The sequence below is a fragment of the Budorcas taxicolor genome, chromosome 23 (assembly GCF_023091745.1).
Source record: "Budorcas taxicolor isolate Tak-1 chromosome 23, Takin1.1, whole genome shotgun sequence".
NCBI classification, from domain to species: Eukaryota; Metazoa; Chordata; class Mammalia; order Artiodactyla; family Bovidae; genus Budorcas; species Budorcas taxicolor.
This window is the reverse complement of record NC_068932.1, coordinates 24,180,916-24,206,229: the sequence shown is the minus strand read 5'-3', so window position 1 is coordinate 24,206,229 and position 25,314 is coordinate 24,180,916. Positions and strand designations below refer to the sequence as shown.

General features: G+C 49.7%; 1 protein-coding gene across 1 annotated transcript in view; it reads left to right on the top strand.

Moving 5' to 3' along the window:
* Positions 1 to 950: 950 nt before the first annotated feature.
* COL17A1 (collagen type XVII alpha 1 chain) overlaps positions 951 to 25,314 on the top strand; it is a 41,440-nt gene continuing 17,076 nt past the window's right edge. The window contains exons 1-26 of the mRNA XM_052660953.1: positions 951 to 999; positions 2,912 to 2,956; positions 3,878 to 3,982; positions 5,438 to 5,569; positions 6,593 to 6,640; positions 7,521 to 7,556; positions 8,694 to 8,741; positions 10,051 to 10,194; positions 11,426 to 11,584; positions 12,156 to 12,227; positions 13,524 to 13,595; positions 14,558 to 14,626; positions 15,938 to 16,099; positions 16,473 to 16,550; positions 17,724 to 17,768; positions 18,802 to 19,020; positions 19,765 to 19,983; positions 20,318 to 20,347; positions 20,723 to 20,749; positions 21,973 to 21,999; positions 22,102 to 22,164; positions 22,866 to 22,970; positions 23,263 to 23,325; positions 23,970 to 24,005; positions 24,617 to 24,670; positions 24,913 to 24,948. Of these exons, the coding sequence (XP_052516913.1) occupies positions 951 to 999; positions 2,912 to 2,956; positions 3,878 to 3,982; positions 5,438 to 5,569; positions 6,593 to 6,640; positions 7,521 to 7,556; positions 8,694 to 8,741; positions 10,051 to 10,194; positions 11,426 to 11,584; positions 12,156 to 12,227; positions 13,524 to 13,595; positions 14,558 to 14,626; positions 15,938 to 16,099; positions 16,473 to 16,550; positions 17,724 to 17,768; positions 18,802 to 19,020; positions 19,765 to 19,983; positions 20,318 to 20,347; positions 20,723 to 20,749; positions 21,973 to 21,999; positions 22,102 to 22,164; positions 22,866 to 22,970; positions 23,263 to 23,325; positions 23,970 to 24,005; positions 24,617 to 24,670; positions 24,913 to 24,948 (2,143 nt within the window). The remainder of the gene's footprint in view (positions 1,000 to 2,911; positions 2,957 to 3,877; positions 3,983 to 5,437; positions 5,570 to 6,592; positions 6,641 to 7,520; positions 7,557 to 8,693; positions 8,742 to 10,050; positions 10,195 to 11,425; positions 11,585 to 12,155; positions 12,228 to 13,523; positions 13,596 to 14,557; positions 14,627 to 15,937; positions 16,100 to 16,472; positions 16,551 to 17,723; positions 17,769 to 18,801; positions 19,021 to 19,764; positions 19,984 to 20,317; positions 20,348 to 20,722; positions 20,750 to 21,972; positions 22,000 to 22,101; positions 22,165 to 22,865; positions 22,971 to 23,262; positions 23,326 to 23,969; positions 24,006 to 24,616; positions 24,671 to 24,912; positions 24,949 to 25,314) is intronic.

Below are 25,314 nucleotides of genomic sequence, written 5' to 3'. Positions count from 1 at the left end.
GAAAGGAAGGTTGGGCAGAGAGAACCCCAGGGAGAGCCAGGTTTCAAGTCCTTGCAGAGCCTGAAACTGGTAACTACAGCCAAAAAGCACCCAGTTGGAACAGGGATCCTTGCCTTGGTCTCCTGAACCATGCTCCTCCCCAGCCTGGCCCAGCCCCACCCCTGAAGTCAGCCTTGCCTCATCCCATCCACGCTTCAGGACACAGTGGACAAGATCTCAGTGATTTTTCTGCCCAGAGTAAGAGTGAAGGGAGAACATAGATGACTTGTACAAATCTTTTCCTACATATTTCAATAGATTTTACATTGACTTTCTTGTTGTTGTTTTTTTTTTTCTACATAAGTCTGTAAAGAAGCATAGTAGGGTTGTTGTTAAAGAGAAAATTTCATGTTGTGAAGTATAAAGTTCCACACAAGTACGACCATCATAATGGTTTTTATCCTGATTTCAACCCATCAAACATCATTCTCACATCTGAACTCTAAATAATGAAGCATGAATGTCTTCTATTCACAGAGCATTGTATAGAACACTGAACATTGTGGGATACATCAAAATGAATTAGCTGAAAGCACCACATGCTTTGAGAGATATTGTACTACTTGGCAAAAAGTGGAAGTTTTATAGTCAAATGTCAGGGTGCCAGATCTATGTAAGACCTTTAATGCTCAGCAGGGTGCAACCTGGTCAACTGGACCCTGAAAAAAAAAAAAAAAGATCTCAGTACTAAAGAATAGGATCCAAGCTGGAACTATTAAATTACTCCCTAACTAATACAAGAAATGGGAATGGCTCTTCTTAAAATATATGCACACGAAAGAATTATGCTTTGAATCCTGGGAACCCAGTTTTAGTTCTCAGCTTGAATAGTAGGGACCTACACTTATGAAAAGGGGTGGTAATGGACATGGCTATTCCTGGTTTTGGCTTTTTCTGTAGGTGGCGATGATATGGATGTAACCAAGAACAAACGAGATGGCACTGAAGTCACTGAAAGAAGTAAGAGCGTGATAAATGTCATTATAAAAGTGATAAAAAATTTGGAAAAAGTAAATGATTCGTCCCTAATTCTACCACAACTACTGTATCTTTTTTTCTATTTCTTATGTTTTTTGTTTTTAGTTTTTTCTTAGTTTTTTGCTCTTTTTTTCACTGTACAATTTTAAATGTATTTCTAAATAGGCTTTATTTTTTCCTTTAAGAAGGCTTTTGTTGATTTTTTAAATATGCTTGTAATCGAAATATGTTCCGTTTTTTCTTCAAAGACCAGAATTGCCATTTCAATGTTACAGTTGTTATAACCAGCACTTTTAATGATTTCATAATATCCTGTTGAATGAATTTACTAGAGTTTATTCAATCGTGTTCTTATTTAGGGATACAGCGTGATGGAAATCCAAAAGAATAATATCCCCATTACTGCAGGGACAAAGTTGGAGTCACACTGGTGTCATAGTTGCAATCTACACTGAAAACTGAAAACAGGCACATTTCTTTTGTGAAACTGCCCAAATGATAAATTCAGAGACATTTAAACTGTCCCCTTAGCAGCTCTAACTCTTTCATCTATCCTGTGACTTTCATATATCTCCAATAAAAAAAAAAAAATCTCTGCGTCCACAGACTTGGAACTCTTCAGAAATAATTTATTTTTATGTGTCATAGAATCCCAAAAGTCCACACAACAAGAGGTTTAGTGAAAGCTCAAGGACTATTATTCAAATCAAGCTGCCATTTTTGTCTCTACAACCGTTTCCTTTTATGCATGTGATGCTGCTTCTGCTCCTTTAATAACCCCGCGTTGCTGCTAAGACAACCAAACTAATAGGAACACGCAGAGTGAAGAAAGGGTGACGAGTGGGAGCAGTAATAGCCGTGTGGGAAGAAGCAGTTGCCAGCACACAAAGCGGCGCCCCACCATCCTCTTCATCCTTTTCTATTTTCATGAGCCACACCTGCATGCATACCACATACATGCATATACTCTGGCCTGTGCACACATGTATGCGTGAGAAGTGTGATTTCAGAAGACAGGGGCTCAGCTAAATAGGGGCACCTTGATGTCCAATGCAGGGGGAGGCAGTGGTTGATGATGGTCACAGTCAGAGCACAAAATTGGCCCAGTTATGGTTTCAGAATCTACCCACCCCCCATGCCGCTGTAGAGGAGAGAGTGATTCAGGAAGGCAAGAGTTCTTTATTCTAACTGGTGTTTTTAAAAAACACAAAAAACATTGATGACCTCCATAGCCTCACCACCACTTGGCACCTTCTCCATTTCAGGAGGCAAAGGGACTGATTCTCAAGTCTGTCTTGAATATTCACCTGCCCATGATTTCACCAAGCACCAAATGTGACTTATCAACCCCCTTCCTTCGTACATCTCCTCACACTCAGGCATGGCCCTGAAAATTTTAGAATGAATTATGCGTCCTTGAGATACCCCCAGATTCACAAAGAAGTTCAGGGTCATTATCCACATCACAGTGGAATCAGCCAGGAAGATGTCCTGGCCTCAGCTGGACTGGGTAACTGTTCAAAAGGGACAGTGCAGAGAAAAGTGGCTTGAGGTTCTGATCTTCCTTCAAAGGTGAATCCAGGCCTGGGCTAGATCTAATTGTTAGATGAGAGACATTAATGCATGGTAACTCATTTTTCAAATCAGTGGGTAACTAACTACTTTTGGTCCCAAAGAAATATAAACCTATTTTCTAGGTACATTAAGTCCCATTGTTATTGCACCTATTTGCTTTTACAGAAGGTCAGATCAAATCCCTTAAAGCACAAGTGTATAAAAATCTACCTTGAACCTAATTTAATGTGCTGAGCTTATGAAAGATGTGAGGCCTTGCCAAAGTGGAGGAATTGCAGTGCGTTATGTAAGATCTCCTCTTTTCTTTGTCTTTTTCTAGTCATCACAGAAACAGTAACTACAAGACTTACATCCTTACCACCAAGTAAGTGACTTATTCTGAGAACTTGCTTCTCACTAAGGCTCATGTGAAGGGCTCCACGTGTAACCTTTTTCATGGGCTCTCACGCGTCAGTCCAGCAAATCCAGAATATCGGAAATCTTTTTTTTAACAGCTGTGTTGACTTTAACTTATATCCCACAGACTCCACCAGTTTGAAGTGTGTAATTCAATGGTCATTAGCGCATCCATAGAGTCATGTGGCCCCTTTGCAACAATCTAATTTTAGAACATTTCCATCTGCTCTCCCCTCTCCCTGGCCCCTAAAATACACAAATCTGGTTTCTGTCTCTCTAGATTTGATTGGACACTAAAATATCAGAAATCTTCTCCAGCCTGGGCCTGGGTTAGGAGGAGGGAACCATAGTCAGGCTTCTGTTTGAATCTGCTCTTCTCTCAGGAGGTCGCTGGGGTTAGTGGATTCTATAATGGAAATCCAAGCCCCCGAGCTAGCCCTGCACCTCCTGGGAATCCTGGTCCAGGAAGGGGTGGGAAGCCCCCGCATCCACACATAGGTTGGAGCATGATGGGCTGCCAGGCCAAACACCATCCTCATAGAGCTGTCACTCAGCCCTCTGACACTTCCAGTGGCTGCCAGGTCCAGGGCACTGGCCAGGCATTCATAAAAGTCCAACCCGGGCCCTGGCCTCAAGGAGTTTTCATCACTTGCTGACTCTTCTAATACTTAAATTACCCTAATCAGCAACCACCCTGGGAACTTTCTTTTTAAATTCAGTAGAATATTTGCTCTTGACATTTGTATCAAAAACAAACAAAATAAGATCCGTGTGGTGCCGCTGGGAAAGGGGCCCCAAACCAAGAGGGTCGTGGGTGAGGCCAGGGAAGGTGCGTGAGAGGGGCTGCTGAGTCCACTTGTAAATTGTCACCTGCTCCTCATTTCTGCAGAAGGGGGGACCAGCAATGGCTATGCTAAAACAGGGTCTCTGGGTGGAGGGAGCCGGCTGGAGAAACAGAGCCTGACGCATGGCAGCAGCGGCTACATAAACTCAAGTAAGTGCCTGCTGGTGGGAGGGGTCGGGAAAGGGGAGCTGGGCAGGGAGAGGGATCACCACCACTGTCTGTCACCCATTGCAAATGCCCCAAAGAGCTGTGAGGCCTATTTCAAATGGGATCAGTTGTCATTATGTCCCCAATATAAGTACCGTGATTAAGAAGCCTTCCTAGAGAGCTGACTCCTTCCCCACTGAACTACTTACTCTCTGTAAGTCATTTCTTTTAGAAAAGGGTATGCATGTCTGAGGGTTTACAATTTGAATTAACAACAACAAATCAACAAAAGAAACTTAATGATTAGGTTACTGTGCTAAGGAAATCCGGTGACATACAATCCCAGACTGTGTGAGTTTCCACTGGGCAAACATCCAACACAAACCCAGTAGATCCCAAAGAAATAATATTTCCTGGTAACTTTCAACTGAAACACAACAAACAAAGCAGGGAAAATACATATATATAGACATTGCCTCTAAAGCTATAGTTTTAAACGTTTTACTTTATATTGGAGCATAGCCAATTAACAATGTTGTGGTAGTTTCAGGTGGATGTACATATAAATGTATCCATCCTCCCCCAAACTCCCCTCCCACCCAGGCTGCCAGATAACATTGAACAGAGTTCCCTGTGCTATAGAGTAGGATCTTATTGGTTATCCATTTAAGATACCACAGTGTGTACATGTCCATCCCAAAGTGAAATGAAGTGAAAGTTGCTCAGTCGCATCCAACTCTTTGCGATCTGTATAGTCCATGGGATTCTCTAGGCTAGAATACTAGAGTGGGTAGCCTTTCCCTTCTCCAGGGGATCTTCCCAACCAAGGGATCGAACTCAGGTCTCCAGCACTGCAGGCGGACTTTTTACCAACTGAGCCACAAGGGAAGCCCATCCCAAACTCCCTAACAATCCTTTACTTCCATTCCCCATTCTCTCCCCCTGCCCACCCCACCTCAACCTGCAACTGGAAGTTCATCCTCTAAGTCTGTGAGTCCAGAGTCATTTTTAAATCTTGGAATGACACTGAAGAGAAGACCCAAGGTATGCAAAACAGCTGAGCTGTCCGACTCACACAGTCTGGGGTTGTATGTCACTGGATTTCCTTACCTGCACAAGTCCTTACCTGTGGAGAGACAGTTGCATGTGGGCTTGCATTCCGGTGCACCCAGCAGTGGTCTACAATTACAGGCCAGGTCCTTAGGAAACATTCTGCTTCTCCACTTCCATGCACTTTGGCTACAGACAGAAAGGACCTCCCTGCCTTTCAGGGTTCTGGGAAAGGACAGCAGCAGTAATTCCACCCTTATTTCTGAGCACCCTTTTGGTCACGCTCTGCTGAAGGCCTCTGGCCCCTCCACAGGGCCCTCCTTCATTAGGACTGACTGCATGTACCTAGTATAACTGTATGTCACCCTGTGAAGTGCTCTGAGGGTTTATGAATTTCCCCACTTGTAGGTGGGAGCATGCGAGGCAATGCCTCCACCTCCAGTTACAGGAGGGCCCATTCACCTGCCTCCACTCTGCCCAACTCACCAGGCTCAACTTTCGAGAGGAAGACTCATGTCACCCGCCATGGAACATATGAAGGTATGGGCCCCACAGACTTTAAGAAAGAACTACTCTCTCCCCTCAGTAGCTTCTCTCATCCTTTGAATGAATTCAGTTATTTTGTCCTAAAATGGAGCTTCTGGCATGACTTTCTGGTGGGGCTACTTCGCAGGCAACAGGACACATAGGACTTGAGCTCAGGGAAGAAGTCAAGGCAAGACACCCAGCGTGGGGTTATCCATATAGGGTTGTTAGCAGAAGTTGGAAACTGAAGGAGTTTGTCAGGGAAGAGAGTTCAAGAGCAGAAGAGAACACAGCAGAAAGAAAGTTTGGGGAAAAATGGAGAAAGAAGAGCCAGATCACAGAAAGGAGAAGTCAATGGCAATGCCATTTAAGTCAGAGAGAGAAGGGGAAAGCTTATAATCAAGAAGGAAGAGGTGAGAGGAAGACATCTGGGGTCCCTAAGGTTACTAGAATTCCTGGTGATCTACATAAATCTACAGTTTTAGTGGGAAACAGACAAGCCAGGTGCAAATGGGTCTAATAGTGAATGAGATGGGTACTAGTGATAGAAAAGCAGGGTATCCTGCTTCTGGACATCCCAGTAAATGATTTTGACCCAGGGCTGCCAAGGGTAGGGAGAACCCTAAATCCAGGCCAGGTGGAGAGGATCACCACAAATGCACCCTGCTGCTCTGCCAGCACCGGTCTCTTCATTCAACAAGGCCCACCTCCGGAACAAGCCGCACGAGGTCAGAGAACTGCTGGTGCTGACCGCACGTTCGTTTGATCAGAGATGGGCCAGCGGCATCAGCACTGCGTAGGGCAGAGCTGAGGAAGTGAAAACAAAAAGGAAATGAAACAGCTGTCCTTTGTTCAAACCTCGTCCCACCGAAGTAGATCAGTGACCAGGAGGAAGTGCCACAAGCAAGGCCCTTGGGCGTAATGTGTTTAAATCCTGGGCTGAACACCCAGGCTGCAAAGGTGCAGAAAGGACCCACTCTCTCAGAAGCTATTTGGGTTTAAGTGGCCGTTTGTACTAAATGTTTGTCCTTTCTCCAGGGAGCTCCAGCGGCAACTCTTCCCCTGAGTATCCTCGGAAGGAATTTGGTATGTCCTATCCTTATTTTCTAAAGAAATGGTCGGTAAATCCTGGCAGGGATGGAGAGGGAACATCATGAGTTAACATCATGAGTTAAGTGGGTTCTGCTAGAAGAGTCTGACCTCTGCTGACCTCTTTTTCTTGGCTCTTTTCCTGAAGCATCTTAAGGGGACAGATGGTCAGACGCATCAGTTTGCTGTCAAAAGTCTTTGCTCATGAAATGGCAAGCTTCTCATACAAGGCTCAGGCTTGGGCAGATAAGCCCTAAGGCCAGGCAACAATCATAGAGTTTTCCCTTCCACAGGACCCACAGAGACCTTCCTACAAAGGGGAACAGGGGTGAGAATGCACAAATATCAAACATCCCAGCCCCTCTACCACAGCAGCCTCAAAGGGGCACGTTTTAACCAAATGAAACCTGAGGTGGAATCTTAAATCTTGAGTCCATAGTCTTGGGTTCCCACTCTGCATAAGAATTGATGATATGAGTGATTATAATTTCATTTACTTACTTGCTTACAGTGCAAAAACCAAGTCTCTAACAAAAAACTGAAGGAAAGACTGGAAGTCTTTTGATATATTTAATCAATGTGATCAACCAGTCCAAACGGATCATGATTACCTTAGTTAACATTCTAAATGTGAGCCAATTTAACATTCATTTGCTAACTTAACACCCTAAACCCACTGGGGCTTACATAACTTTCGCTGCCCTTTGGCCATGTGGGCATCATTTATTAAACATCCACCATCCATAAAGGTTTCTATCTGGATATAAATGCACTATGAAAACAACCTCCCCCACCCAAATAGGTCTGCCTCCATATCACAGATATTTAGCATGCCACCTCTTATATATGCCTAATATTACTTTTCTTCATTTCTCAGCATCTTCTTCAACCAGAGGACGTAGCCAAACACGAGGTAATCTCTGTCACTGGGTTCAGTTCAGTTCATCCAACTAGTATTTTCTGAGCATCTAACGTGTATCCAGACATGAGCCAGGAAAAGTGAGGAGTGAAGAATGAATAAGCCATGGTTTCTGACCTCAAGGAGCCTGTAGCACCTGAGGGTCTCCTTTGGGAAGGGTGGATTTTTGACAGCAGACTAGCAAGCGTGTGGAGTGGTTCGCTCTGCTGGACCGTGTGAAGGTGCTAGCATCACATCTCATTTCACGTCCAGTCTCCTGCGTGACTGTAGCAAGTTGTGCTGTAATTGCATTTACGCAGCGAAAAAAAAATGAGCACAAGCCCCTCTTTTTCACTGTTCCAGGGGACGAAGTTCTCTGCGAGAGTTTTGCACTCTCCACAACTGCTTGTGGATAAGGCCCTAGGAGGGAATGTGGTCCTAGAGAAAGCTGCCCTTGATTTATCCGGTGAGGGTGGCAAGGAGTGTGTCAGGGCTGTGCTGAAGGCAGCATTCCTAGGCCCTGGGCATTCATAAGGGTCAGTCTAAGACTCCCAGGGCCCTGGAAAGTTAGGCGCATACCAACCACACACAACTTGATAGTTGATTGACGCTGATGCTCCTCCTGAAACTTAGAATGTTAAATCACCCACTTGCTGCCCTAAAGAGGCCAAGATTAACTAAGGAAATACTAGAATTCTCTTGCTATTGGCTAAGAAACCCTAGAGACAGGAGAGCAGCTTGGTTCTGGTAAAGGGGAGTGGGCCCTAGGAAGCTGTTCTGAGTCGCTCAGTCGTGTCTGACTCTCTGCAACCCCATGGACTTCAGCCCACCAGGTTCCTCTGTCCACGGGATTCTCCAGGCAGGAATACTGGAGTGGGTTGCCATTTCCTCCTCCAGGGCCCTAGGAAAGGGGTTGGTTATTGCTGATTGTGATGGCGCCTCCAGACTCAGCCTGGGGTTTCTGCTCTCAGCGCTATGGTCTGGGGTAAGGAGAGGGCACCTCTTTCTAAGCAGCACTCATCCTGGGCACACCTAGGTTTTCTGTCCCTGGGTCACAGAGCAGCCCAAAGATAAATCTGCAGCTCAGAGCTCAGTCAGGCACTATGGGCCCAGCCTCTTCTCTCACAGCTGTTCCGTCTCTCCCCTGTACAGAGAGCGAGATCCGAGTCCGACTGCAGAGCGCGTCCCCGTCCACCCGCTGTAAGTGCCTCCGTCCTGGGAGGGACCCAAGAGCCCAGGGCCCCTGCTGCGTGTGCACAGCCACTCGTGCCATAAATGACAGGTCTAAGGTTGTGACGGGGACCCAGGGCTGCATGCAGCGGAGCAGAGCTGAGCAAGTCCTGGGCCCTGCTGCTCTGTAGTTCACAGGCAATAAAGCCCCAGCCATGACGGCTCCGGGACGGAGGGAGCGGGGGCCAGAGGAGTCTTCCCGGGTCAGTCAGTCACTGGAAGGGAGACTGAAGGAGGGTCTCAGCGAGAGGAGTGGGCAGAGACACGGGAGGAAGTTTCTGTACACCTGAAGGAAAAGGAGCAGGAGGGGACTCCAGGAGGTGGTTAAGACCAGAGAAGGCAGACGTGTGAGAGTTCGAACCTGGTTATCTCAGATGTCAGGGATTCCCTTGTCTCTGTTGACCGTGTGGCACTCCTGTTGTGGGTGGGTGGGAGCCAAGAACAGACCAGGAAGAGAAAGAGCTGGCTCAGGTGGCTCAGGAATCAGAGACTGGGGCTTGTCCCAGGAGCTCAGGGCCTAGGCCGTGGGATCCAACACCAGGCCTGACACGGTCTCACCTGAGTCTTTCCAGGCTTGGGAAGGAGGTTGTGGAGCACACAGTCTGGAGCTCTCAGGGGTGGGGGTGCCTGGGCGGACCTCTGGCACATGTTATCAGCAAATGTCTCCTCTCACACGTTGCCCTTGCACCATGCCACCCTCCTCTTCTGTTTGCCACCTTGGGAGGCACAGCATGTTTTACTCCACTGAATCACCTCATTGCAAATCCTCATTGCCAGAGGGTCTGGAAATTAACTCACAGGAAAGCAGCATAATGTTTAAGAGTTATGGACCACACATTCCTTTTGACACTTCAGAGCATACAAGGTCAGAGACCCCACACCCGAGGCAGCCTCTGCCCGGATGAGAGTACCGCTGAACCATTTGTTTCAAGGGGTCTTGTTCTCTGGCTATCCCAGGTGTGAATGCTCCCCCGATCCAGGATGACAGGGTCTTCCAGCCACAGAGTCTTCCCTGTGATGTCTAATTAGGAAATATCTACTGAGGACTTTGACCTCCTTGTAGAGCCACTAGATTTATGAGGCTATTAACATTACAAAGTGCCAGGTTAATCAGTGCTATAAATTGACAAAATGCAGAAATGACAAGGCTAACCAGAAATGTCCCAGCAGGTGAAGTGGAGGCTTCAGCCTCCCCAGTGTTCAGGGTGCCGTGAATGTTCACCACTGCAGCTTGGGAAGGAATCCCAAGCCGAATGAAAAACTAGGGGATTCCTTTCAGGGACAGAATTGGATGACGTCAAACGTTTGCTCAAGGGGAGCCGCTCAGCAAGTGTGAGCCCCACCCGGAATTCCTCTAACACACTCCCCATCCCCAAGAAAGGCACTGTGGAGACCAAGGTGGTGACAGCGAGCTCCCAGTCAGGTAAGCCCCCCAGCCCCAGGCTGCTATGGAAGGAAGGGAGTAAGGTGATAGGTGTGCCCAGGCAGGCTCTTCAGGATGCAGCGGAGACTTCGCAAAACCCTGAGCACTGCTCTTCCTGCAGTGTGAAAATGTGGACTGCATCTTCTCACCTCCATCTGATCAGCCTTCCCACGTGCCGGCCATCGTCTGGCTCTAGAGCCTAGAGATTCTCCCAGGAAATTCTTGACTTGTCCTGGGAATGTGTTGGCCAGGTTCCCCGAAGGAAGAATATTGGGGAAGGTTGTAGTGTTTTCTGTCATTCATTCACTCATCTGATAAACATTTATTATGTACTGCCTCTATTCCAAGCACTGGGCACTGCGGAAAGGCAGTGAGCAGGGTAGACTGAAGGGAAGACAAGCAGGCTGAGTGTAGTTCAGGACTCATACATCATGTGCCTGCCAAGTGCAAGGCGGGTTCTGTGGGAGGCAGAGAGATGAATCAGCAGGTCCCTGGGGGGAGGTGAGGAGAGAAGCCAGTTCTGCTATATATGAGTTGAAGCTTTCCTCTCACTACTGGAGAAAAAAAAAAAACCCTTGAGATAGCAATTTTTTGTTTTTCAATATAAAACCAAACCTCAGAGTAGTTTGTGACCTGTGTGGCTAACTCCCACTCAGTTTATTAATAGGCAGAATTGGTTTCAGATTTGAGATGTGCCCAATGCCACTCAGGGTAACAGCATGCCCCTTGGGCCTGGTTGGCACAAAGAAATGTTTAAGGAGCGTTCAACAGGAGAAGGCTGCCACTGGTACAGAGTGGCCTCGGAACTGAGGACTTCCCTTCCTGCGCTGCTGTCTGCAATTCTACTGTAAAGGAGTCGTAGCTCCATGGCATCTGTGAAGGGGAGTCAGCAACAGAGAGAGAGAGAGAGACCATTAGTGGGGACAGTGCACTGGGAGGTGGTAAGGGGGGCTTAGAAGGAGAAATGGGCAACCCTAGAGCAAAATTTACCTACTTCAAATTTCATCAAGAGCCAACAAGAATTTCTGACTCAAGAGATCAGGTTTTCACCAGCAACAAGATTTCAGACAGAAGTGGGATGACCAACTGCTGCAGTTTCCTTAGACTGAGGGAGTTGCCAGGACTAGGGACCTTCAGGGCTAAAACTGGGAAAGTCCTGGCAAACCAAGCCCACTGGGTTCCCCAGCACAGAGAATGGGTTTGTCTCACTGGGGTGTGTGTATGTTTTCAGTGTCTGGCACCTATGATACAACCATCCTGGATGCCAACCTTCCCTCCCATGTGTGGTCCTCCACGTTGCCGGCAGGGTCCTCCATGGGCACCTATCACAACAACATCACAACCCAGAGCTCATCCCTGCTCAACACCAATGCCTATTCTGCAGGATCAGGTATGTGGCTCGCGGCTCACAGCCCCTCCCTGTCCTGACCCCTCCACATCTCACCCTGGAGCTGAACGGCCCCACGTCATGGCTTCCTAGAAGGGCTTCCTGTGGCCAAGCAGCCCAAGATTTTTCCACTGGAACTTCAATTCAATTTCTATGCTGATTCCTCTGGTGGAATACACACACACACACACACACACACACACACACACACACACACATCTATATATGATGAGAAAGAACATGAAAACAAATATAAGGATTAACTGTGTAAACTTGAGAGATCCTTTAACTTCTCTGGGTTTTAAGTGCCCTCTCTTTGAAGCAGTCATGAATGAGAAGGGCTTGGCTGGAATCGATGTCCATTCAAAGCCCCACCAACCTGCAACTGCCCATTGGCTATTATGACCCAAGGCACACCATGGACTAATGATTGGTTCCATGCTGCAAAGCAGGAGCCCAAGGTTTTCCTAAAAACAGTAGTGTAACACAGTGCAATGCTGGCCTTTCTTCCAGCGCTTCTCTGCCCCTGTTCTGTGCGGATGTACTCTCACCAACCTTCTTCCCTCTCCCGTAGTCTTTGGAGTTCCAAATAACATGGCCTCCTGCTCCCCAACTCTGCAGCCCGGAATCAGCACCAGCTCCTCAGGTCAGTGCTTGCCAGCTTGAAAAAAATGGTTGCTCTTGCCTAGTGAGGGAAATGGAATGGTTTGTAGGGAAGATGTTCTTCCTGACCAAGAGCATGAGGACTTCCTCCATACACGTGGCAGCACAGAAGCAGTAACCAAGGAGCTGCGTTAGAAGACTCAGAGCCTGCCCTCCATCACAGACGCAGCTCAGTCCCCAAGGGAAAGGGGGCCCGAGGCTGCACTTACGTGCTTATTCTGTGCCTGTCCCTCTATCTAACAGGAGAGGGGGGGAGATGGAAGTAAAGGGACTAAGTGAGGCAGAGCTCGCGACATTTTTAGGTGGAAAGCGTTGTTAATTTACAAAGAACTTAACCACATCTTAAATGTTGTAGTTCCTTGGGAGTCTCAAACAATGTTACTGCTTTGCTTCCAATGCAGATGTATAATCCTTTTAAAGTATTTATTCACTCTATTTCCACATACATCATCATAGCCTATATGTAAATAAGTTATCAGCCCATTCCTTTTGTTAAAGGAATTTGTCTTCTTTCTGTGTTATCATGACTAATATCACATAGTGATGTAGGCCATTTTTATTTTCCTTGGCCTTCTTAACTTCCGATTTCAACACTGCCAATTAACTAGTGTCCCACAAACCCAGCAGATACCAGATTCAAGGTTTTTTTTTCCTCTTGCCTTTGCTAGTTTACTCTGCAAAATCCTGACTGAGGAGGATGGGCTGATGTTGGATTTTGTGCCCCAAACTCCAGATAGGATGGAATACAAGAAGCTGTTAGCTAGGGAGGAATGAGCTTCTACACTGTTAAAAACAGACAACCAACCAGCCTTTGAAATACTACTGGGGGTGAGGGGACTTCTAGGTGCTTGAGTCAGAAGGAAAAATAAGGTCCTGTGCTGTTAGTGCCTCAGCCATGTGTCTGGATCTGCAGTTCCCATGCTGTGTACCGAGGCACCCTAGGGTCCTGCAGAGAAGGGAACCCCTGGGATATTTGAAATTTTTGAGGCATATAGTAACATCTGTCAGACCCTATGCAAACTACTACTATTAAGTTGTGTGGACCTAAGTTACTCAATAAATGGAGCTTAGGAATTTTCTGGGTGGGGCGGTGGGGGGAAGAGCAGTGTTTAAAAACTTACCATGTCAGTAAGAGTGTGGGAACTGAGAAGGTTCAGAGTCTCTGTCATATGCAAGGGCATTCATCGTGAAAGTGGTTTAGGGGGCTCCTGGGGCTGGCTACCTTACTTAGAGGGCCTCATCTATGTACCTGCTCTCACCTGTCCTCAATTCCTCTCAGTGTTCGGCATGCAGAACAATCTGGCCCCCAGCTCATCCACCCTGTCCCACGGCATGGCTGCCACCTCCACAGGTCTGTAACTGGGGTTTGGAGCCTAGGAGCTGGGGAGCAACGCCTCTTTGCAGCTATAGCTCACAATAGCCCTTTTCAGCAATGGAATTAGAGGGACCAAAATGTCCCTAAAAGTCAACTGACCTTTCCCACCAAAGAAAAATCCTCCGTACACTGACCAGAGATGCCAATCTCAGTCAAGTGCTGGCTCAGACATGAGTGAGAGCCTTGCTGGGGGTGTGTCCTCTGTGTCCCCATGTCTCATCACTGTCCTTAACTGCCCACTGTCACTGCATATCAATCATTTGGCTGACTTTATAGTGCACCCCTCTGTGCAAACCTGGGGGAGGCAGGACAGAAGAGGCGCGAGCCTCAGCCTTTGCCCTCAACCTGCTTACTGTTCAGTTGGAGGGCTTCTCTGGTGGCTCAGATGGTAAAGAATTTGCCTGCAGTGTGGAAGACCCGGGTTCAATCCCTGGGTCAGGAAGATCCCCTGGAAAAGGGAATGGCTATCCACTCCAGTATTCTTGCCTGGAAAGTCTCACGGGCAGAGGAGCCTGGCAGGTTACAGTCCAGGGGGTCGCAAAGAGTGAACATCTCATGCATATGAAATATCTGGGGGATCCTGTAAGAGAGCATGAATTAAGCTGTGCACAGCAGGTGTTGGTACTGTAGGAGTTCAGAAGGGAAGTAGATGTGGGGGGACGGGGGAGTCTAGGAGGACTTCACGGAGGAGGTGGCCTTTGGAACAATCCTCCAAGGATGAGGATTATATCATACAAAGTTTCATCTAAGTTGTTGTTGTCCCCATGGCTGGAGAGAGTTGATTTCATGATTCATTATTATTCTGTTCATTACTGTTGTTCAGTATTATCTTCCTCTCCCCTGGGGAGGCCGCCTGTCTGCCAGGGCAGGTCAGCTGCTTCTGCACAGTGTGGAGCTGCCTCCTGTGCACCACTCATCTAGTGGTTCTTGCCTTGCAGCATACGGTGTGAAGAAAAACATGCCCCAGAGCCCCACTGCTGTGAGCACTGGGGTGTCCACTTCTGCAGGTAAGTGCCGCCGCCAGCTCCCGCAGGCAGGCCAGCACACCGGAAGGTCTGTTCCATAGTCACATGTGGCAGGAGGGGACATAACCCATGGGTGGTCTGAGGTCTACAAATGGGACTCACCCCGAGGGCCTCTTGGTTGTTTCCAGGAGTGAGGAGCTGGGTGTGCCTCTCACCTTACCTTGGCCTTCCTGTCCAAGGGGGCCATGAAGCTCCACCCTCCACACCTGCCCAAGGTCAGGCCCACACAGCCCAGCCCCCACCCCTGTTGGAAGCCCCATCACAAGAGCCAGGGTGCCCCCTGGAAACTGCCACACCCTCTCTACTTTCTGTGGCATCTTTATCAACTCGGACACATGACACACAGTAGCCTGTTTTCTCCCCTGCTCTGATCCTGGTGTGTTTCCCTCCATTCAACAAGTTATCCATCCAAATCCTGTTTACCAAGCACCTGCTTTGTGTGAGACAGTGTTCTGAGTGCCCGGCATAGACACAGGGGCTTGCCAGGTGATTCAGTGGTAAAGAATCCACCTGCCAACGCAGGGGATGAGCGTTCTATCCCTGAGTTGAGAAGATACCCTGAAGGAGGAAATGGCAACCCACTCCAGTATTCTTGCCTGGAAAATTTCATGGACAGAGGAGCCTGGTGGGCTACAGTCAATGTGGTTGCAAAGAGTCTGATACACCTTAGTGACTGAACAGGCACGCAGTATGCAGACACAGATGAAGAGGCTAGATTCCCATTCTCACCAGGCTGACAGTTCCAGTGGAGGAAGCAGATAACAGACAACTGGACAAAGTATACAATATAATAGCAGAAAATGACACGTAGTGGAAGGACAGACATAGTGAGGTGGTAGAGACAGGGATGTGTGCATGCTGGATGCGGTGGTCCAGAAAAGCTCCCCCAGCATGCAAACACTTGAGACTTTCCATTAGAAATGAACCTACCCACTTAATTAAAGAAGGGCCTGCCTGGCATAGCAACTTTGGCCCATTCACTGAAGATCCTATAGAGTCTAGGTGGGAGGCAGCCCCTCAGGCCAGCCCCCAGTGCTTCTGATGTTGACCCAAGCTCCTGATGGCCAGGCCCAGCCACTCGGGGGAAGATGCCACTCGGGGGAAGATGTCTCTGGTCCCCAAGATGCTTCTTAGTAATGGCTGTCAGTATCAGCGAGAGCAGGAGCCCCTTAGACACACCCACTTATCCCTTTCTTTTCCTCCACCCTCCTTTTCTTCTTCTCCTGGTTACTCCTTCCTTTTTCCTTGCCCTCCACCTTTTCCATCCTCATCACCCACTTCTTTCCTCTCCAGCCAGCACCACAAATGTCCAGAATGATGACCTCTTGCACAAGGACTGTAAATTCCTGATCCTGGAGAAGGACAACACGCCCGCCAAGAAGGAGATGGAGCTGCTGATCATGACCAAGGACAGCGGGAAGGTCTTTACAGCCTCCCCAGCCAGCGTCACTGCAAGTACGTGGGAGCCCATGAGACTCAGGTTTTGGATGAAAGACAGTGTAGGCAAATGTCCTACCAAGGTGGTATGAGATGTTTGAATGATGAAACCATAGTCATTCCATTCAAATGAAAACTGTCTGTTGAGTAATGTCCCAGGGTCTGCCTTGAATGCAGACAGGCTAGGAAAATTCCACCAAAGAGCTCCTAACAGGGTCTTTGGCCAATAATAAGTTACCTAAGTTACAGGCCCAGACTGAGGCAGGGGGTTAACCCCAGGAAAGCAGGGCCCTCTTCCTACCAGGCCAACCTCCACCTCTGCAAGCGGGAAAGGATGTGGGTGGGGGAGCGGGGAAATAAGATCTGGGATCATCATGGGTTGTGTGCACAGCTTCTTTTTCAGAGGACACCCTAAAAAAGGAAAAACAAGCTGCATACACCGACACCTACCTAGTGTCAGAAGCTAACGGTAAGAGCAAATCTGATTGCTGTCCACTTGGCCATTCCGTCTGTCATTGATCTGTCTTCCAAGACCTCAGACCTCAGCGTGTGGTCCTGACCAGTAGCATCATAAGACCCAGGAGCATGTTAGAAATGCAGAGTCCTGGGCCCTAACCCAGACCTGCTGTGTCAGAGACTGCATTTTCCCAAACTCCCCTATTGATTCGTGTGTGTTTATCATGGAAGCAAAGACTTTCTGTGGCACATCTAAAGTCCACAGTGGCATTTTTTTTCTCCTTATTAGTCATCCCATGATTTTCAGAACTCATAGAAAAAAAGCTTTGCAAACCACTTGCTAGCTTTTTTTTTCTTCCCAAATACCTGGATTCTGTCCTGGATTACCAAATTTCTTCACATGGTGGTTCCTGTGAATCTCTCCAAATCATGGATTTCAGGGAGCTCAATAAAGGAAGAGAAAAGTTAAGCCACGGAACATTTTTTTTTTAATGCAAATGAAATCAGTTACAATCCTCTCAAGGTCTAACACTAAGTCTTCTACTTTTTTTTTTTCCTAGATACTTAAGTGTTTCTTCTTTGATTATCTGAAGCTAGGTCTTCTAAATTAGCAGTTCCTTACATTTTAGGGGTGGAGGTGGGGTTGTGGAGCCAAAGGACCCTTTTCAGAACGTGGTGAAAGCTGTAAACAATTTTTCCAGAAAATCTCATGCATGCCCACAAATTCAGTGATCGTATAGCATCTGGGACTCACTCTCAGCCCTCCTGCCGGCCCATCTTTGCCTTTCTTTTCCTTCCAGTTCAGGTTAGGAGCCTGTGTGCAAAGCCTTTTAACCAAGAAATCAAGAGTCATTTCTCACAAGCACATTTATTGTGTGAACGCCATGGTCACCCCTAGTATGTCCTCCAAAAAATGTCTTGGGCTTTAAGGTCACAAAAGTTTATTACAGTGTATTTTTGCCCACTGTGAATTCTTTGCCAAGCCAAGTCTTCATCAACATAATTATTGCAGTATGAGATCCGTGAGGACTGAGTTGATGGTGTTCCTGCACATGGCTATTCCACAAGGTCCCTGGGGCACACCTACTTCAAGCCCCACAGCAGGTCCACGCACAGGCTGGACCATCCTGTGGGCTCCTGCAGTTTAAGGGCACAGCCAAAACAGTGATCTCGGTGTTTCTTTCAGGAGATGTGAAGACTGTGTCTGCAAAGGGCAAGGGCTCCTCTGCAGGTGAGTAAGAGCGGCGGGTCCCACAGCGACAGGAGTGGAGGAGCTGTTGATGGTGAATGGACCAGATAGCAGCCCCCTAGCATGGAGCCTGTGCACACATGAGCAACCCAGCTCCAGAGTGTCCCCAGAAGCCTTCAAAGGGAGTGGGGTGGAGGGCGGTAGAGGGGTTGGCTGGGGGCCAAAGCAGGGCTGCAGAAGGAGCTCAGCTCAGGAGACATGCTCACAGTCACAGTGTACCTGTGGGACGCCTACTGTCTGGGTGCCTACTGCCTGGGTGCCAGCTATCTGTCCAGGATCTGTCAACATGGCAGGAGCAATACAGCAGGGCTACTGGTGGGCCTTACAAACCACTCTCCTCTCCCTGCCCGCACGCCTTCAAGGTGACCCTAAGATCACACACATCTCCAGGCCCTTACACCTTCCTCACCTGCTCCCATAATCTTATGAGAGAAGGAAATCAAGGAGTATCGGCCCACTTTAGATATTAAAAACAGAATACACTTTCACTAAAAAGAAATAAAAAGCCTCCTGGCCACCCTTGAAGTGCTGAGTATAGTTCTAGGCACTGTAGGGATTACAAATAAAGAGCCTTGTGAGCCAAGATGTGGAGATGGCGATTATTCAGATTTGGGCTTCATAAAATGCAGGAGCTTGTGGCAGATCCATGTTCATAATCAAGAATTTTAACCCTGATGCTCTCTGCTACATCCTCTGCTAATTACGCTGCATGCCTTATCTCATTTAACATCCATTTAATGAAGAAAGGTCAACTTTGAACTCCATTTTATAAAAAGAGTAATCAGAGAGGTTAAGGGACCTTCTCAGGCTCACACAGCTCAAGCCCAGGATTGTCAGACCTCTGCTCATCACCAGCCACCACAGCTCCATGTTTATTCCAGGAGCCACAGGGCCCTACACGCAAGCCCACTCATATTCACTCAGGCCTGCAGGAAATCATCACAAGTTAGAGAATTTGGAGGGAAGGGCGCATGAGCTGCCGACATTCACCTTACTCTTGCCCTCTCTTCCACAGACATCCACGGCTACGACCACCGCCATGGTGGTGGGGGCAGCGGCGGCAGCGGTGGTGCCCTTGGCAGTGGGGCCGCTGGTGGAGGGGGCAAGGGCTCGTGGGGGGCGGCGCCTGCCTGGTGCCCCTGTGGCTCCTGGTGCAGCTGGTGGAAGTGGCTGCTGGGCCTGCTGCTCACCTGGCTACTGCTCCTGGGGCTGCTGTTCGGCCTCATCGCTCTGGGTACGTGTGGCAGCTCCCCACTGCCTGTTCAGAAGGGCAGGAACCAGCAAGTATCCCAAGTGTCAGGTGCCAAGGAGCCCGAGATCATGGGTGCAGACCCCTTGTTCCTGCAGATGAGGAGGCTGGGGCTCCAGGGGGCCCCTGGTCGAGGTCCTGTGGCTGCTCCGTGGTGGAGCTGGGTCTCTAAGGTAGCTCCTGGTTCTCAGGGGCCCAGGGGCCCAGGGCCCCATGCCATTGGCATCCTGCTCCAAGCACCTGCTGCTGCTGCTGCTGCTGCTGCTGCTGCTGCTAAGTCGCTTCAGTCGTGTCCAACTCTATGCGACTCCATAGATGGCAGCCCACCAGGCTCCCCCGTCCCTAGGATTCTCCAGGCAAGAACACTGGAGTGGGTTGCCATTTCCTTGCTCGAAGCACCTGGCTGCCCTTAATAATCAGGCCAGACCTTTCATAGCCTTTCTACTTTCCACGTTCCGTTGACTCTCACACAAGCTCCCTTGGGAGACTTGAGGGCCAGCTCTGTCACCATGGCCAGGCTTCTTCAAGGCTCAGTTCCACTTTTGAGTAGCTCAACCTGCTGGTAGCCACGGCAGACTATCTCCCGCAAAATATTCCAGTAAAATGTCCCCGCAGTGTGAGGAAGCCACCACAGACTCCAGAGCCCCAATTTCAGCCTCCCCTGGAGCACTAGGAAGGCACTGGCTGGCAGGCTCCTGTGCTGATGCTGTCTCTGTGTGTCTGTTCCAGCCGAGGAGGTGAGGAAACTGAAGGCACGTGTGGAGGAGCTGGAGAAAATGAGGGGCCGCTTGTCTTACAACGAGAAGATGGAGAGGAGCAGCCAGGACTCTGTGCAGGGGGTTGCGCCCAGGCTGGGGGAAGGTCTAGGAAAATCTGGGCTTGATGGCTACAATCTGGAGGACATCTGGCAATTCGTGAGTGTCAGGCTGAAGACAGAACAGGAAAACGGTGAGTACATCACAGGGGAAAAGGCCAGCAGCTCCCAGTCCTGGCTCCTGTATGTGGAGTGGTGTCTGTTTAGGGCAATCCCCAGCGCCCCTCACTCAGGTCTCTTGACAGCTCTGGGAAGGAGGGAGGACCCATATTGGTATCCCATTTTATGGTTAGAAAAACTGAGAGCTAAGGAACATTGTCCAACCTGCATACTTTAGAATCAGGTAGCTAGCCCTAGCCTGTTTCGTCCCACCATACCACTGATCCCCTTCAGGTATGTGTGTGTTGTGCTTGTGTGTGTGTGATGCAGAAGATGTGCAGCTAACTCCAGCTTTGCTGTCTCTTGTAGGAAATCTCCGAGGAAGCCCTGGGCCTAAAGGTATCGCAGTGGATAGAGCCCTTTTCCTGTACTTGGAGCCAAGTTTTCTGGGGGTGGAGAGTGGGGGCGGGGGTGGGAACCTTTTTTGTTTTTTTCAAATTGAAGGATGAGCAGTGGAAAGATCCTACAGAATCTGTTGGGAGGGCTGAGAACTGGCTCTACCGTCAGAATATCTTAGAATGGGAAGGGAGCTAAAGTGTCGTCTAAGAGAGGCGAGTGACGAGCCCAAGAGACACTGATGGCAATGGAGAGGAAGCCACACCACACGCCAGCTCACTATGACATGTCATTTACATGCTGTCCACTGACCTTCAGGAGGGGATGGCCCTTGGCTTCTCACCACATCTCACAGTTTTCATGTCTCTCTTATTTTAGGTGACATGGGAGTTCAAGGCCCTAAAGGTAAATAGAACACGTACATTTTTACCTTAAATATTAGTGAGGGTTGACAGTTTAAAGCAATCAGCAAGTGCCAGAAAAGACACTTCCCACCCTCCCTGGCCATCCCCCACTTGTGATAGGACCGTGAATTGCAGAGCAGCACGCAGACCCTCAGGCTTTTGGGAAGGGGCGGGGGCCTTCCCAGCAGAACAGAGCGGCACCTCTGGGGCAGTACTGTTGCTGGCCCGATCTCAGGGGTTCCCACAGCAAGGACCCTGAGGAGGCCTGTGGTCTGGATCAGCCCAGGTGGTTCCAAGGCCAGGGGTACACAGACCATTCTGAGAATCACTATTGGAGATGGCAGGGTCACCCCCTCTCTTCTCAGCTTCACCGCCCTTCTCAAGAGATCCCAGTGCAGGAATTGGGGTTCCTCTACTTGGTGGCCTCCCAACTTCAGGATTCTCTGCCCCCCACACGCACACTCTGGGTCATCACCTCTGTATTCCATTCCCCAAGGCTCCAGCTTGCAGGCTGTGAACCCATCCTGACGATTGTGGACTAAAAAATACAGTCACAGCTTGAAAGTAGAGAGTTATTTTGTTTGGTGGGAATGTTTAGGACTCTGAGCCTGGAAAACAGCATGTCAGGATCTCTGAGAGAACTGCTGTGAGGGGGTAGCGGGGGTCAGGCTATATAGAAGTTTGCAACAGAGGGAGCAGGCAGTCTGAACATGATCAAAGATCAGGTATCCAGGTAAGGAAGTGAGCACTCTATGTATGAAAGGAGGCAAGCCTCTGGGGTCGCTTAATTCATTTCTTTCATGTGCACCCAGCTGTCTGGCCTCAATACTGTTTCCTTGTTCACCTTGCCTCTCGCATTCCCCCAGCTCCCCAGCAATCACTGTGGGGGCAGCAGCATCTGCTGGATCGCAGTTTGGGGAGTCCTCATTCACATTTGGAGGCCAGAAATCGCTGATGGCTGTGAAATTTCTTGTTCATTAATACAGGAGATATTTTCATTTCACACCATCATGCAGTCAAATCTGAATCACAGATAAACAATAACTCATTCTTCACTATAAGTATGTTCCAAACACTACAAATTCATTCCGTGTTTATCTGCAATTCAGACTTAACTGAGCGTCCCTTATTGTAGTTTGGCCATCCTACCTAAATTCCACTGGAGACTCCCTCAGGTGATCAGCCTGGGTCCTCTGCTTGACTTTTCTTTCTCCGTTCCCACAGGAGACCGCGGGTTCCCTGGAACTCCAGGTGTGTAGCCTCTGAGGGTGCTGCTAGTGTTGTGGACCGGTGGGTCCTGGCTCCTGGGGTCTGGGAGGAAAGCAAGGCTGAGCTATTCTTGTATGTCCGCAGGTATCCCTGGGCCCTTGGGCCACCAAGGTCCAGAGGGACCAAAGGGACAGAAAGGCAACATGGGTAAGAATCACTCCTCTGTTCACTTATTCCCTCATTCATTCATTCAGTAAATGTTTTTGTTAGATACCTGCTATGTGCCAGGCCCTCTTTTAGGTGCTGGGGAGAGAGTGGTGAACAAAACAGAGAACCCCTGCCTACTTTTGGGTGCAGATAAACAATAGACATAATAGATAAGCAAAGTATAAGAGGGAGGAAGTGACTGGTAAAATAGGAACATAGAGCCCAGGGTGCCTGGAAAGGCTGAGGGGTAACTGAAAATAAAGCTGGCAGGGAAGGCCTTGCTGAGAAGGTGCCATTTGAGCAGAGATGTGAAGTGGGAGAGGGAGCCAGGCCTAAGATGATCCAGCGGGACCTTCCAGGCAGAGGGAGCAGCTACAGGCCTGGGGCAAGGGTCTAGGAGCTTGGGGAGGAGGAGGAGGGCGTCTAGAGCCCTCAAAGGAGGCCAAGAGTCAAGAGGGAGGGGCCTCGGAGACCTTGCAAGGATATGGCTTTTATTCTCAGTGAGCTGAGAAGCTGTTTGCAGGTTGGGGCAGAAATGGGACATGATCCACTTGCATTTTCAAATTCTCTGGCTTCTGCACTGAGTCTGGGCTGCAGAGGGAGAAAAGTAGGGAGGTGGGTGTGGAGACTCCAGGCAGGTGTCCTGCCAGCAAGCTGCTGCCTAGCTGGTGACTAGCTGAGGTTGGCATTTCTGTCTTTAGGTGAGCCTGGCATGGAGGGACCCATGGGCCAGAGAGGGCGAGAAGGCCCCATGGGACCTCGTGGTGAACCAGGGCCCCCTGGGTTCGGAGAGAAAGGAGACCGAGGTAAGAGGCGGTTCCTTCACTGGGAGGACTGGCTGCATCCACACTTCCTCCTCACGCAGTTCTCCCTCCCCCTCTCTTTCATTTGCATTAGCTGAGCACCTGCTTTGAGCCAGGGTCTATGCTGGATCCTGTGGTCTAAGAATGGGGCATGGGCTGGGATGTGGGTTCAGGCCCAATGGATCCGAGACCACCAGCAGGGTGGGAAGTGTTTTCCACCCTGCAAATGATACCACATGGGCTGAGTGGGCAACCGAAGTGGGGGTACTCTCTCAGAGTGCTTATTTCTCCCCAGGGGATGCTGGTAAACCAGGTATTCCGGGCCCACCTGGTGTCCCAGGCTCTGTCGGTCCCAAAGGTAAGTCAAGTGCCCACACAGTGCCCAGGTCTGCCCTGTCCAGGAGGCATCTCAGAGGTCCAGACCCTGGGATCCCAGACAGCCCTTATCCACAGCTCCAGGGTTGACAGGCCCAGAGAGGGTCCCCCTCCCCAAAAATGAGTCCCTGGGTGTCAGGATTGGAGCTGTATTTTTGGCTCTGTGGTGAATTTGGGGGTTATGCCTCCATCTCTGATAAATGACCCTGTTATGTGGCCCCTAAGTGGGCAGATGGATCTGGAAATCAGAAGTCAGACAATTTCCTTGCCAGACAGGGCCCAGAGGCAAACATGCGAGAGCTATCTGTCTGGACACACCAAGGGATAGGGCCTTCTCACAGTGCGATGTCCAACTGGTCCCCTCTCCTCTCTACCCCTGCCTCAGTCCAAGTGTTCGACTGGAAAGGAGCAAAGGGTCTCTTGATCCTGGTAGCTGCAGCTTCCTCCCTAAGGAGGACTTCACACTGGGGTCACTCCTGGACCCGCCGACTCTGGGGTCCTGGTGCACACACGCAGCACTCACCTGGGGTGTACGCCCCACCCTCTCCACATGCCACTCTGCATGGGGTCAGTGTCCCGGCCTGTACCCAACCCATCTGATCATTACTGTTGTGTTGTCTTCCTCAGGTTCCAGTGGTTCTCCTGGCCCACAGGGTCCCCCAGGTCAGTGGCCTTCTTCTCAAAAATAAATGCTATTTCTGAGGCAAAGAGAGGGAGGTTAAAATGGAGAAACAAACATTTTTAAAGCCAAAGAAGCAATTCTAAAGAGAGCCTCCTGGAGACACAAAGCTCACTTCTGCCTGTGTGTCCCCTGTGGCTAAGGTCAGGTACATTGGGTCCCATGAGACTCTGTTCTTACCCGACTTGGGGGACCAGACCCTCCAGCACTTCCAGCAGGTGGCTCCCATCCTGCCTTGCTCTGAGCAAAGCACCTGCCTCCCCTCATCCCTGTGGGGCAGAGCTCGTGCCCGGTGTCTTGAGCTGCAGCCCACACTGTCCTGCGGTCCAGCGTCCCTGCCAGGGTCCCCACAGGTTCTCATGCCTGCGCCTGGGAATCGCAGGGGCCAGGAACCTAGTCCAGGATGAAGGAGCGGGGCCATGGGAGGAGACCGTGAACAGCAGCGCTTGACTGTTACGCCAGGGAGTGTGTTTGTCTGTGCATGTGTGTGCCCAGCAGGTATGTGTGTGTGGATGTAGGCATGTACGCGTGTGCACATCCATCCCTTCCAAAGCTGGGGACACTCATCCACCCATGTGGTTTCCTCTGTGTGCAGGCTCTATAGGTCCCCAAGGACTCCGAGGTGAAGTGGGACTCCCTGGTATCAAAGGTGAGCTGGGGGCAGGGACTGGAGGGAGGGGACAGTACCTTAGAGATGCAGCTCACTCAAGAAGGAGGTCTGGGGCACAGGGAGGGTCTGGTGGACACACCAACCGCCTGCGCAGGCCGACAGGTGTGTGAGGGGAAGGGGCAGTCAGGACGGTGGGGGAGCCTGACTTCAGACACAGATTCTGCCCCTTCTTGTTCGTCCCACGAAGGCTCTTCACGCTGAGGTGACCGTTTCCTTTTCAGGTGACAAAGGACCCATGGGACCACCGGGACCCAAAGGTGGGCTGCTCCTGCTGCTGCTCGGACACCACCACAGCCTGGGGACCCAGATGTGAACCCTGCCCCCGGGCCTTGACGGCCAGACCCTAGGCTGGGAGGGACCCAAGACTCCAGTCCAGCCTCTCAGATAGTGTTGCTGAGGCTCAGAGAGGGGAGGCAGCACCAGCGTCACAGTGCTGCAGTCGGGTGGCCCCCGGAGGGGCGAGGACACGGCCTTGAGGCCTCTCCCCACTAGACTGGACTCCCTGTTATCCCCAGCACCCGTTGGTGAGACAGAAAGGCCTGGGTCAGTTTGCAGCTGGGCCCTGACCCAGAAGAAATCTATCTAGCTTGCTTTCTGGGTCTTTGTTAATGCTGAGTTCTCAC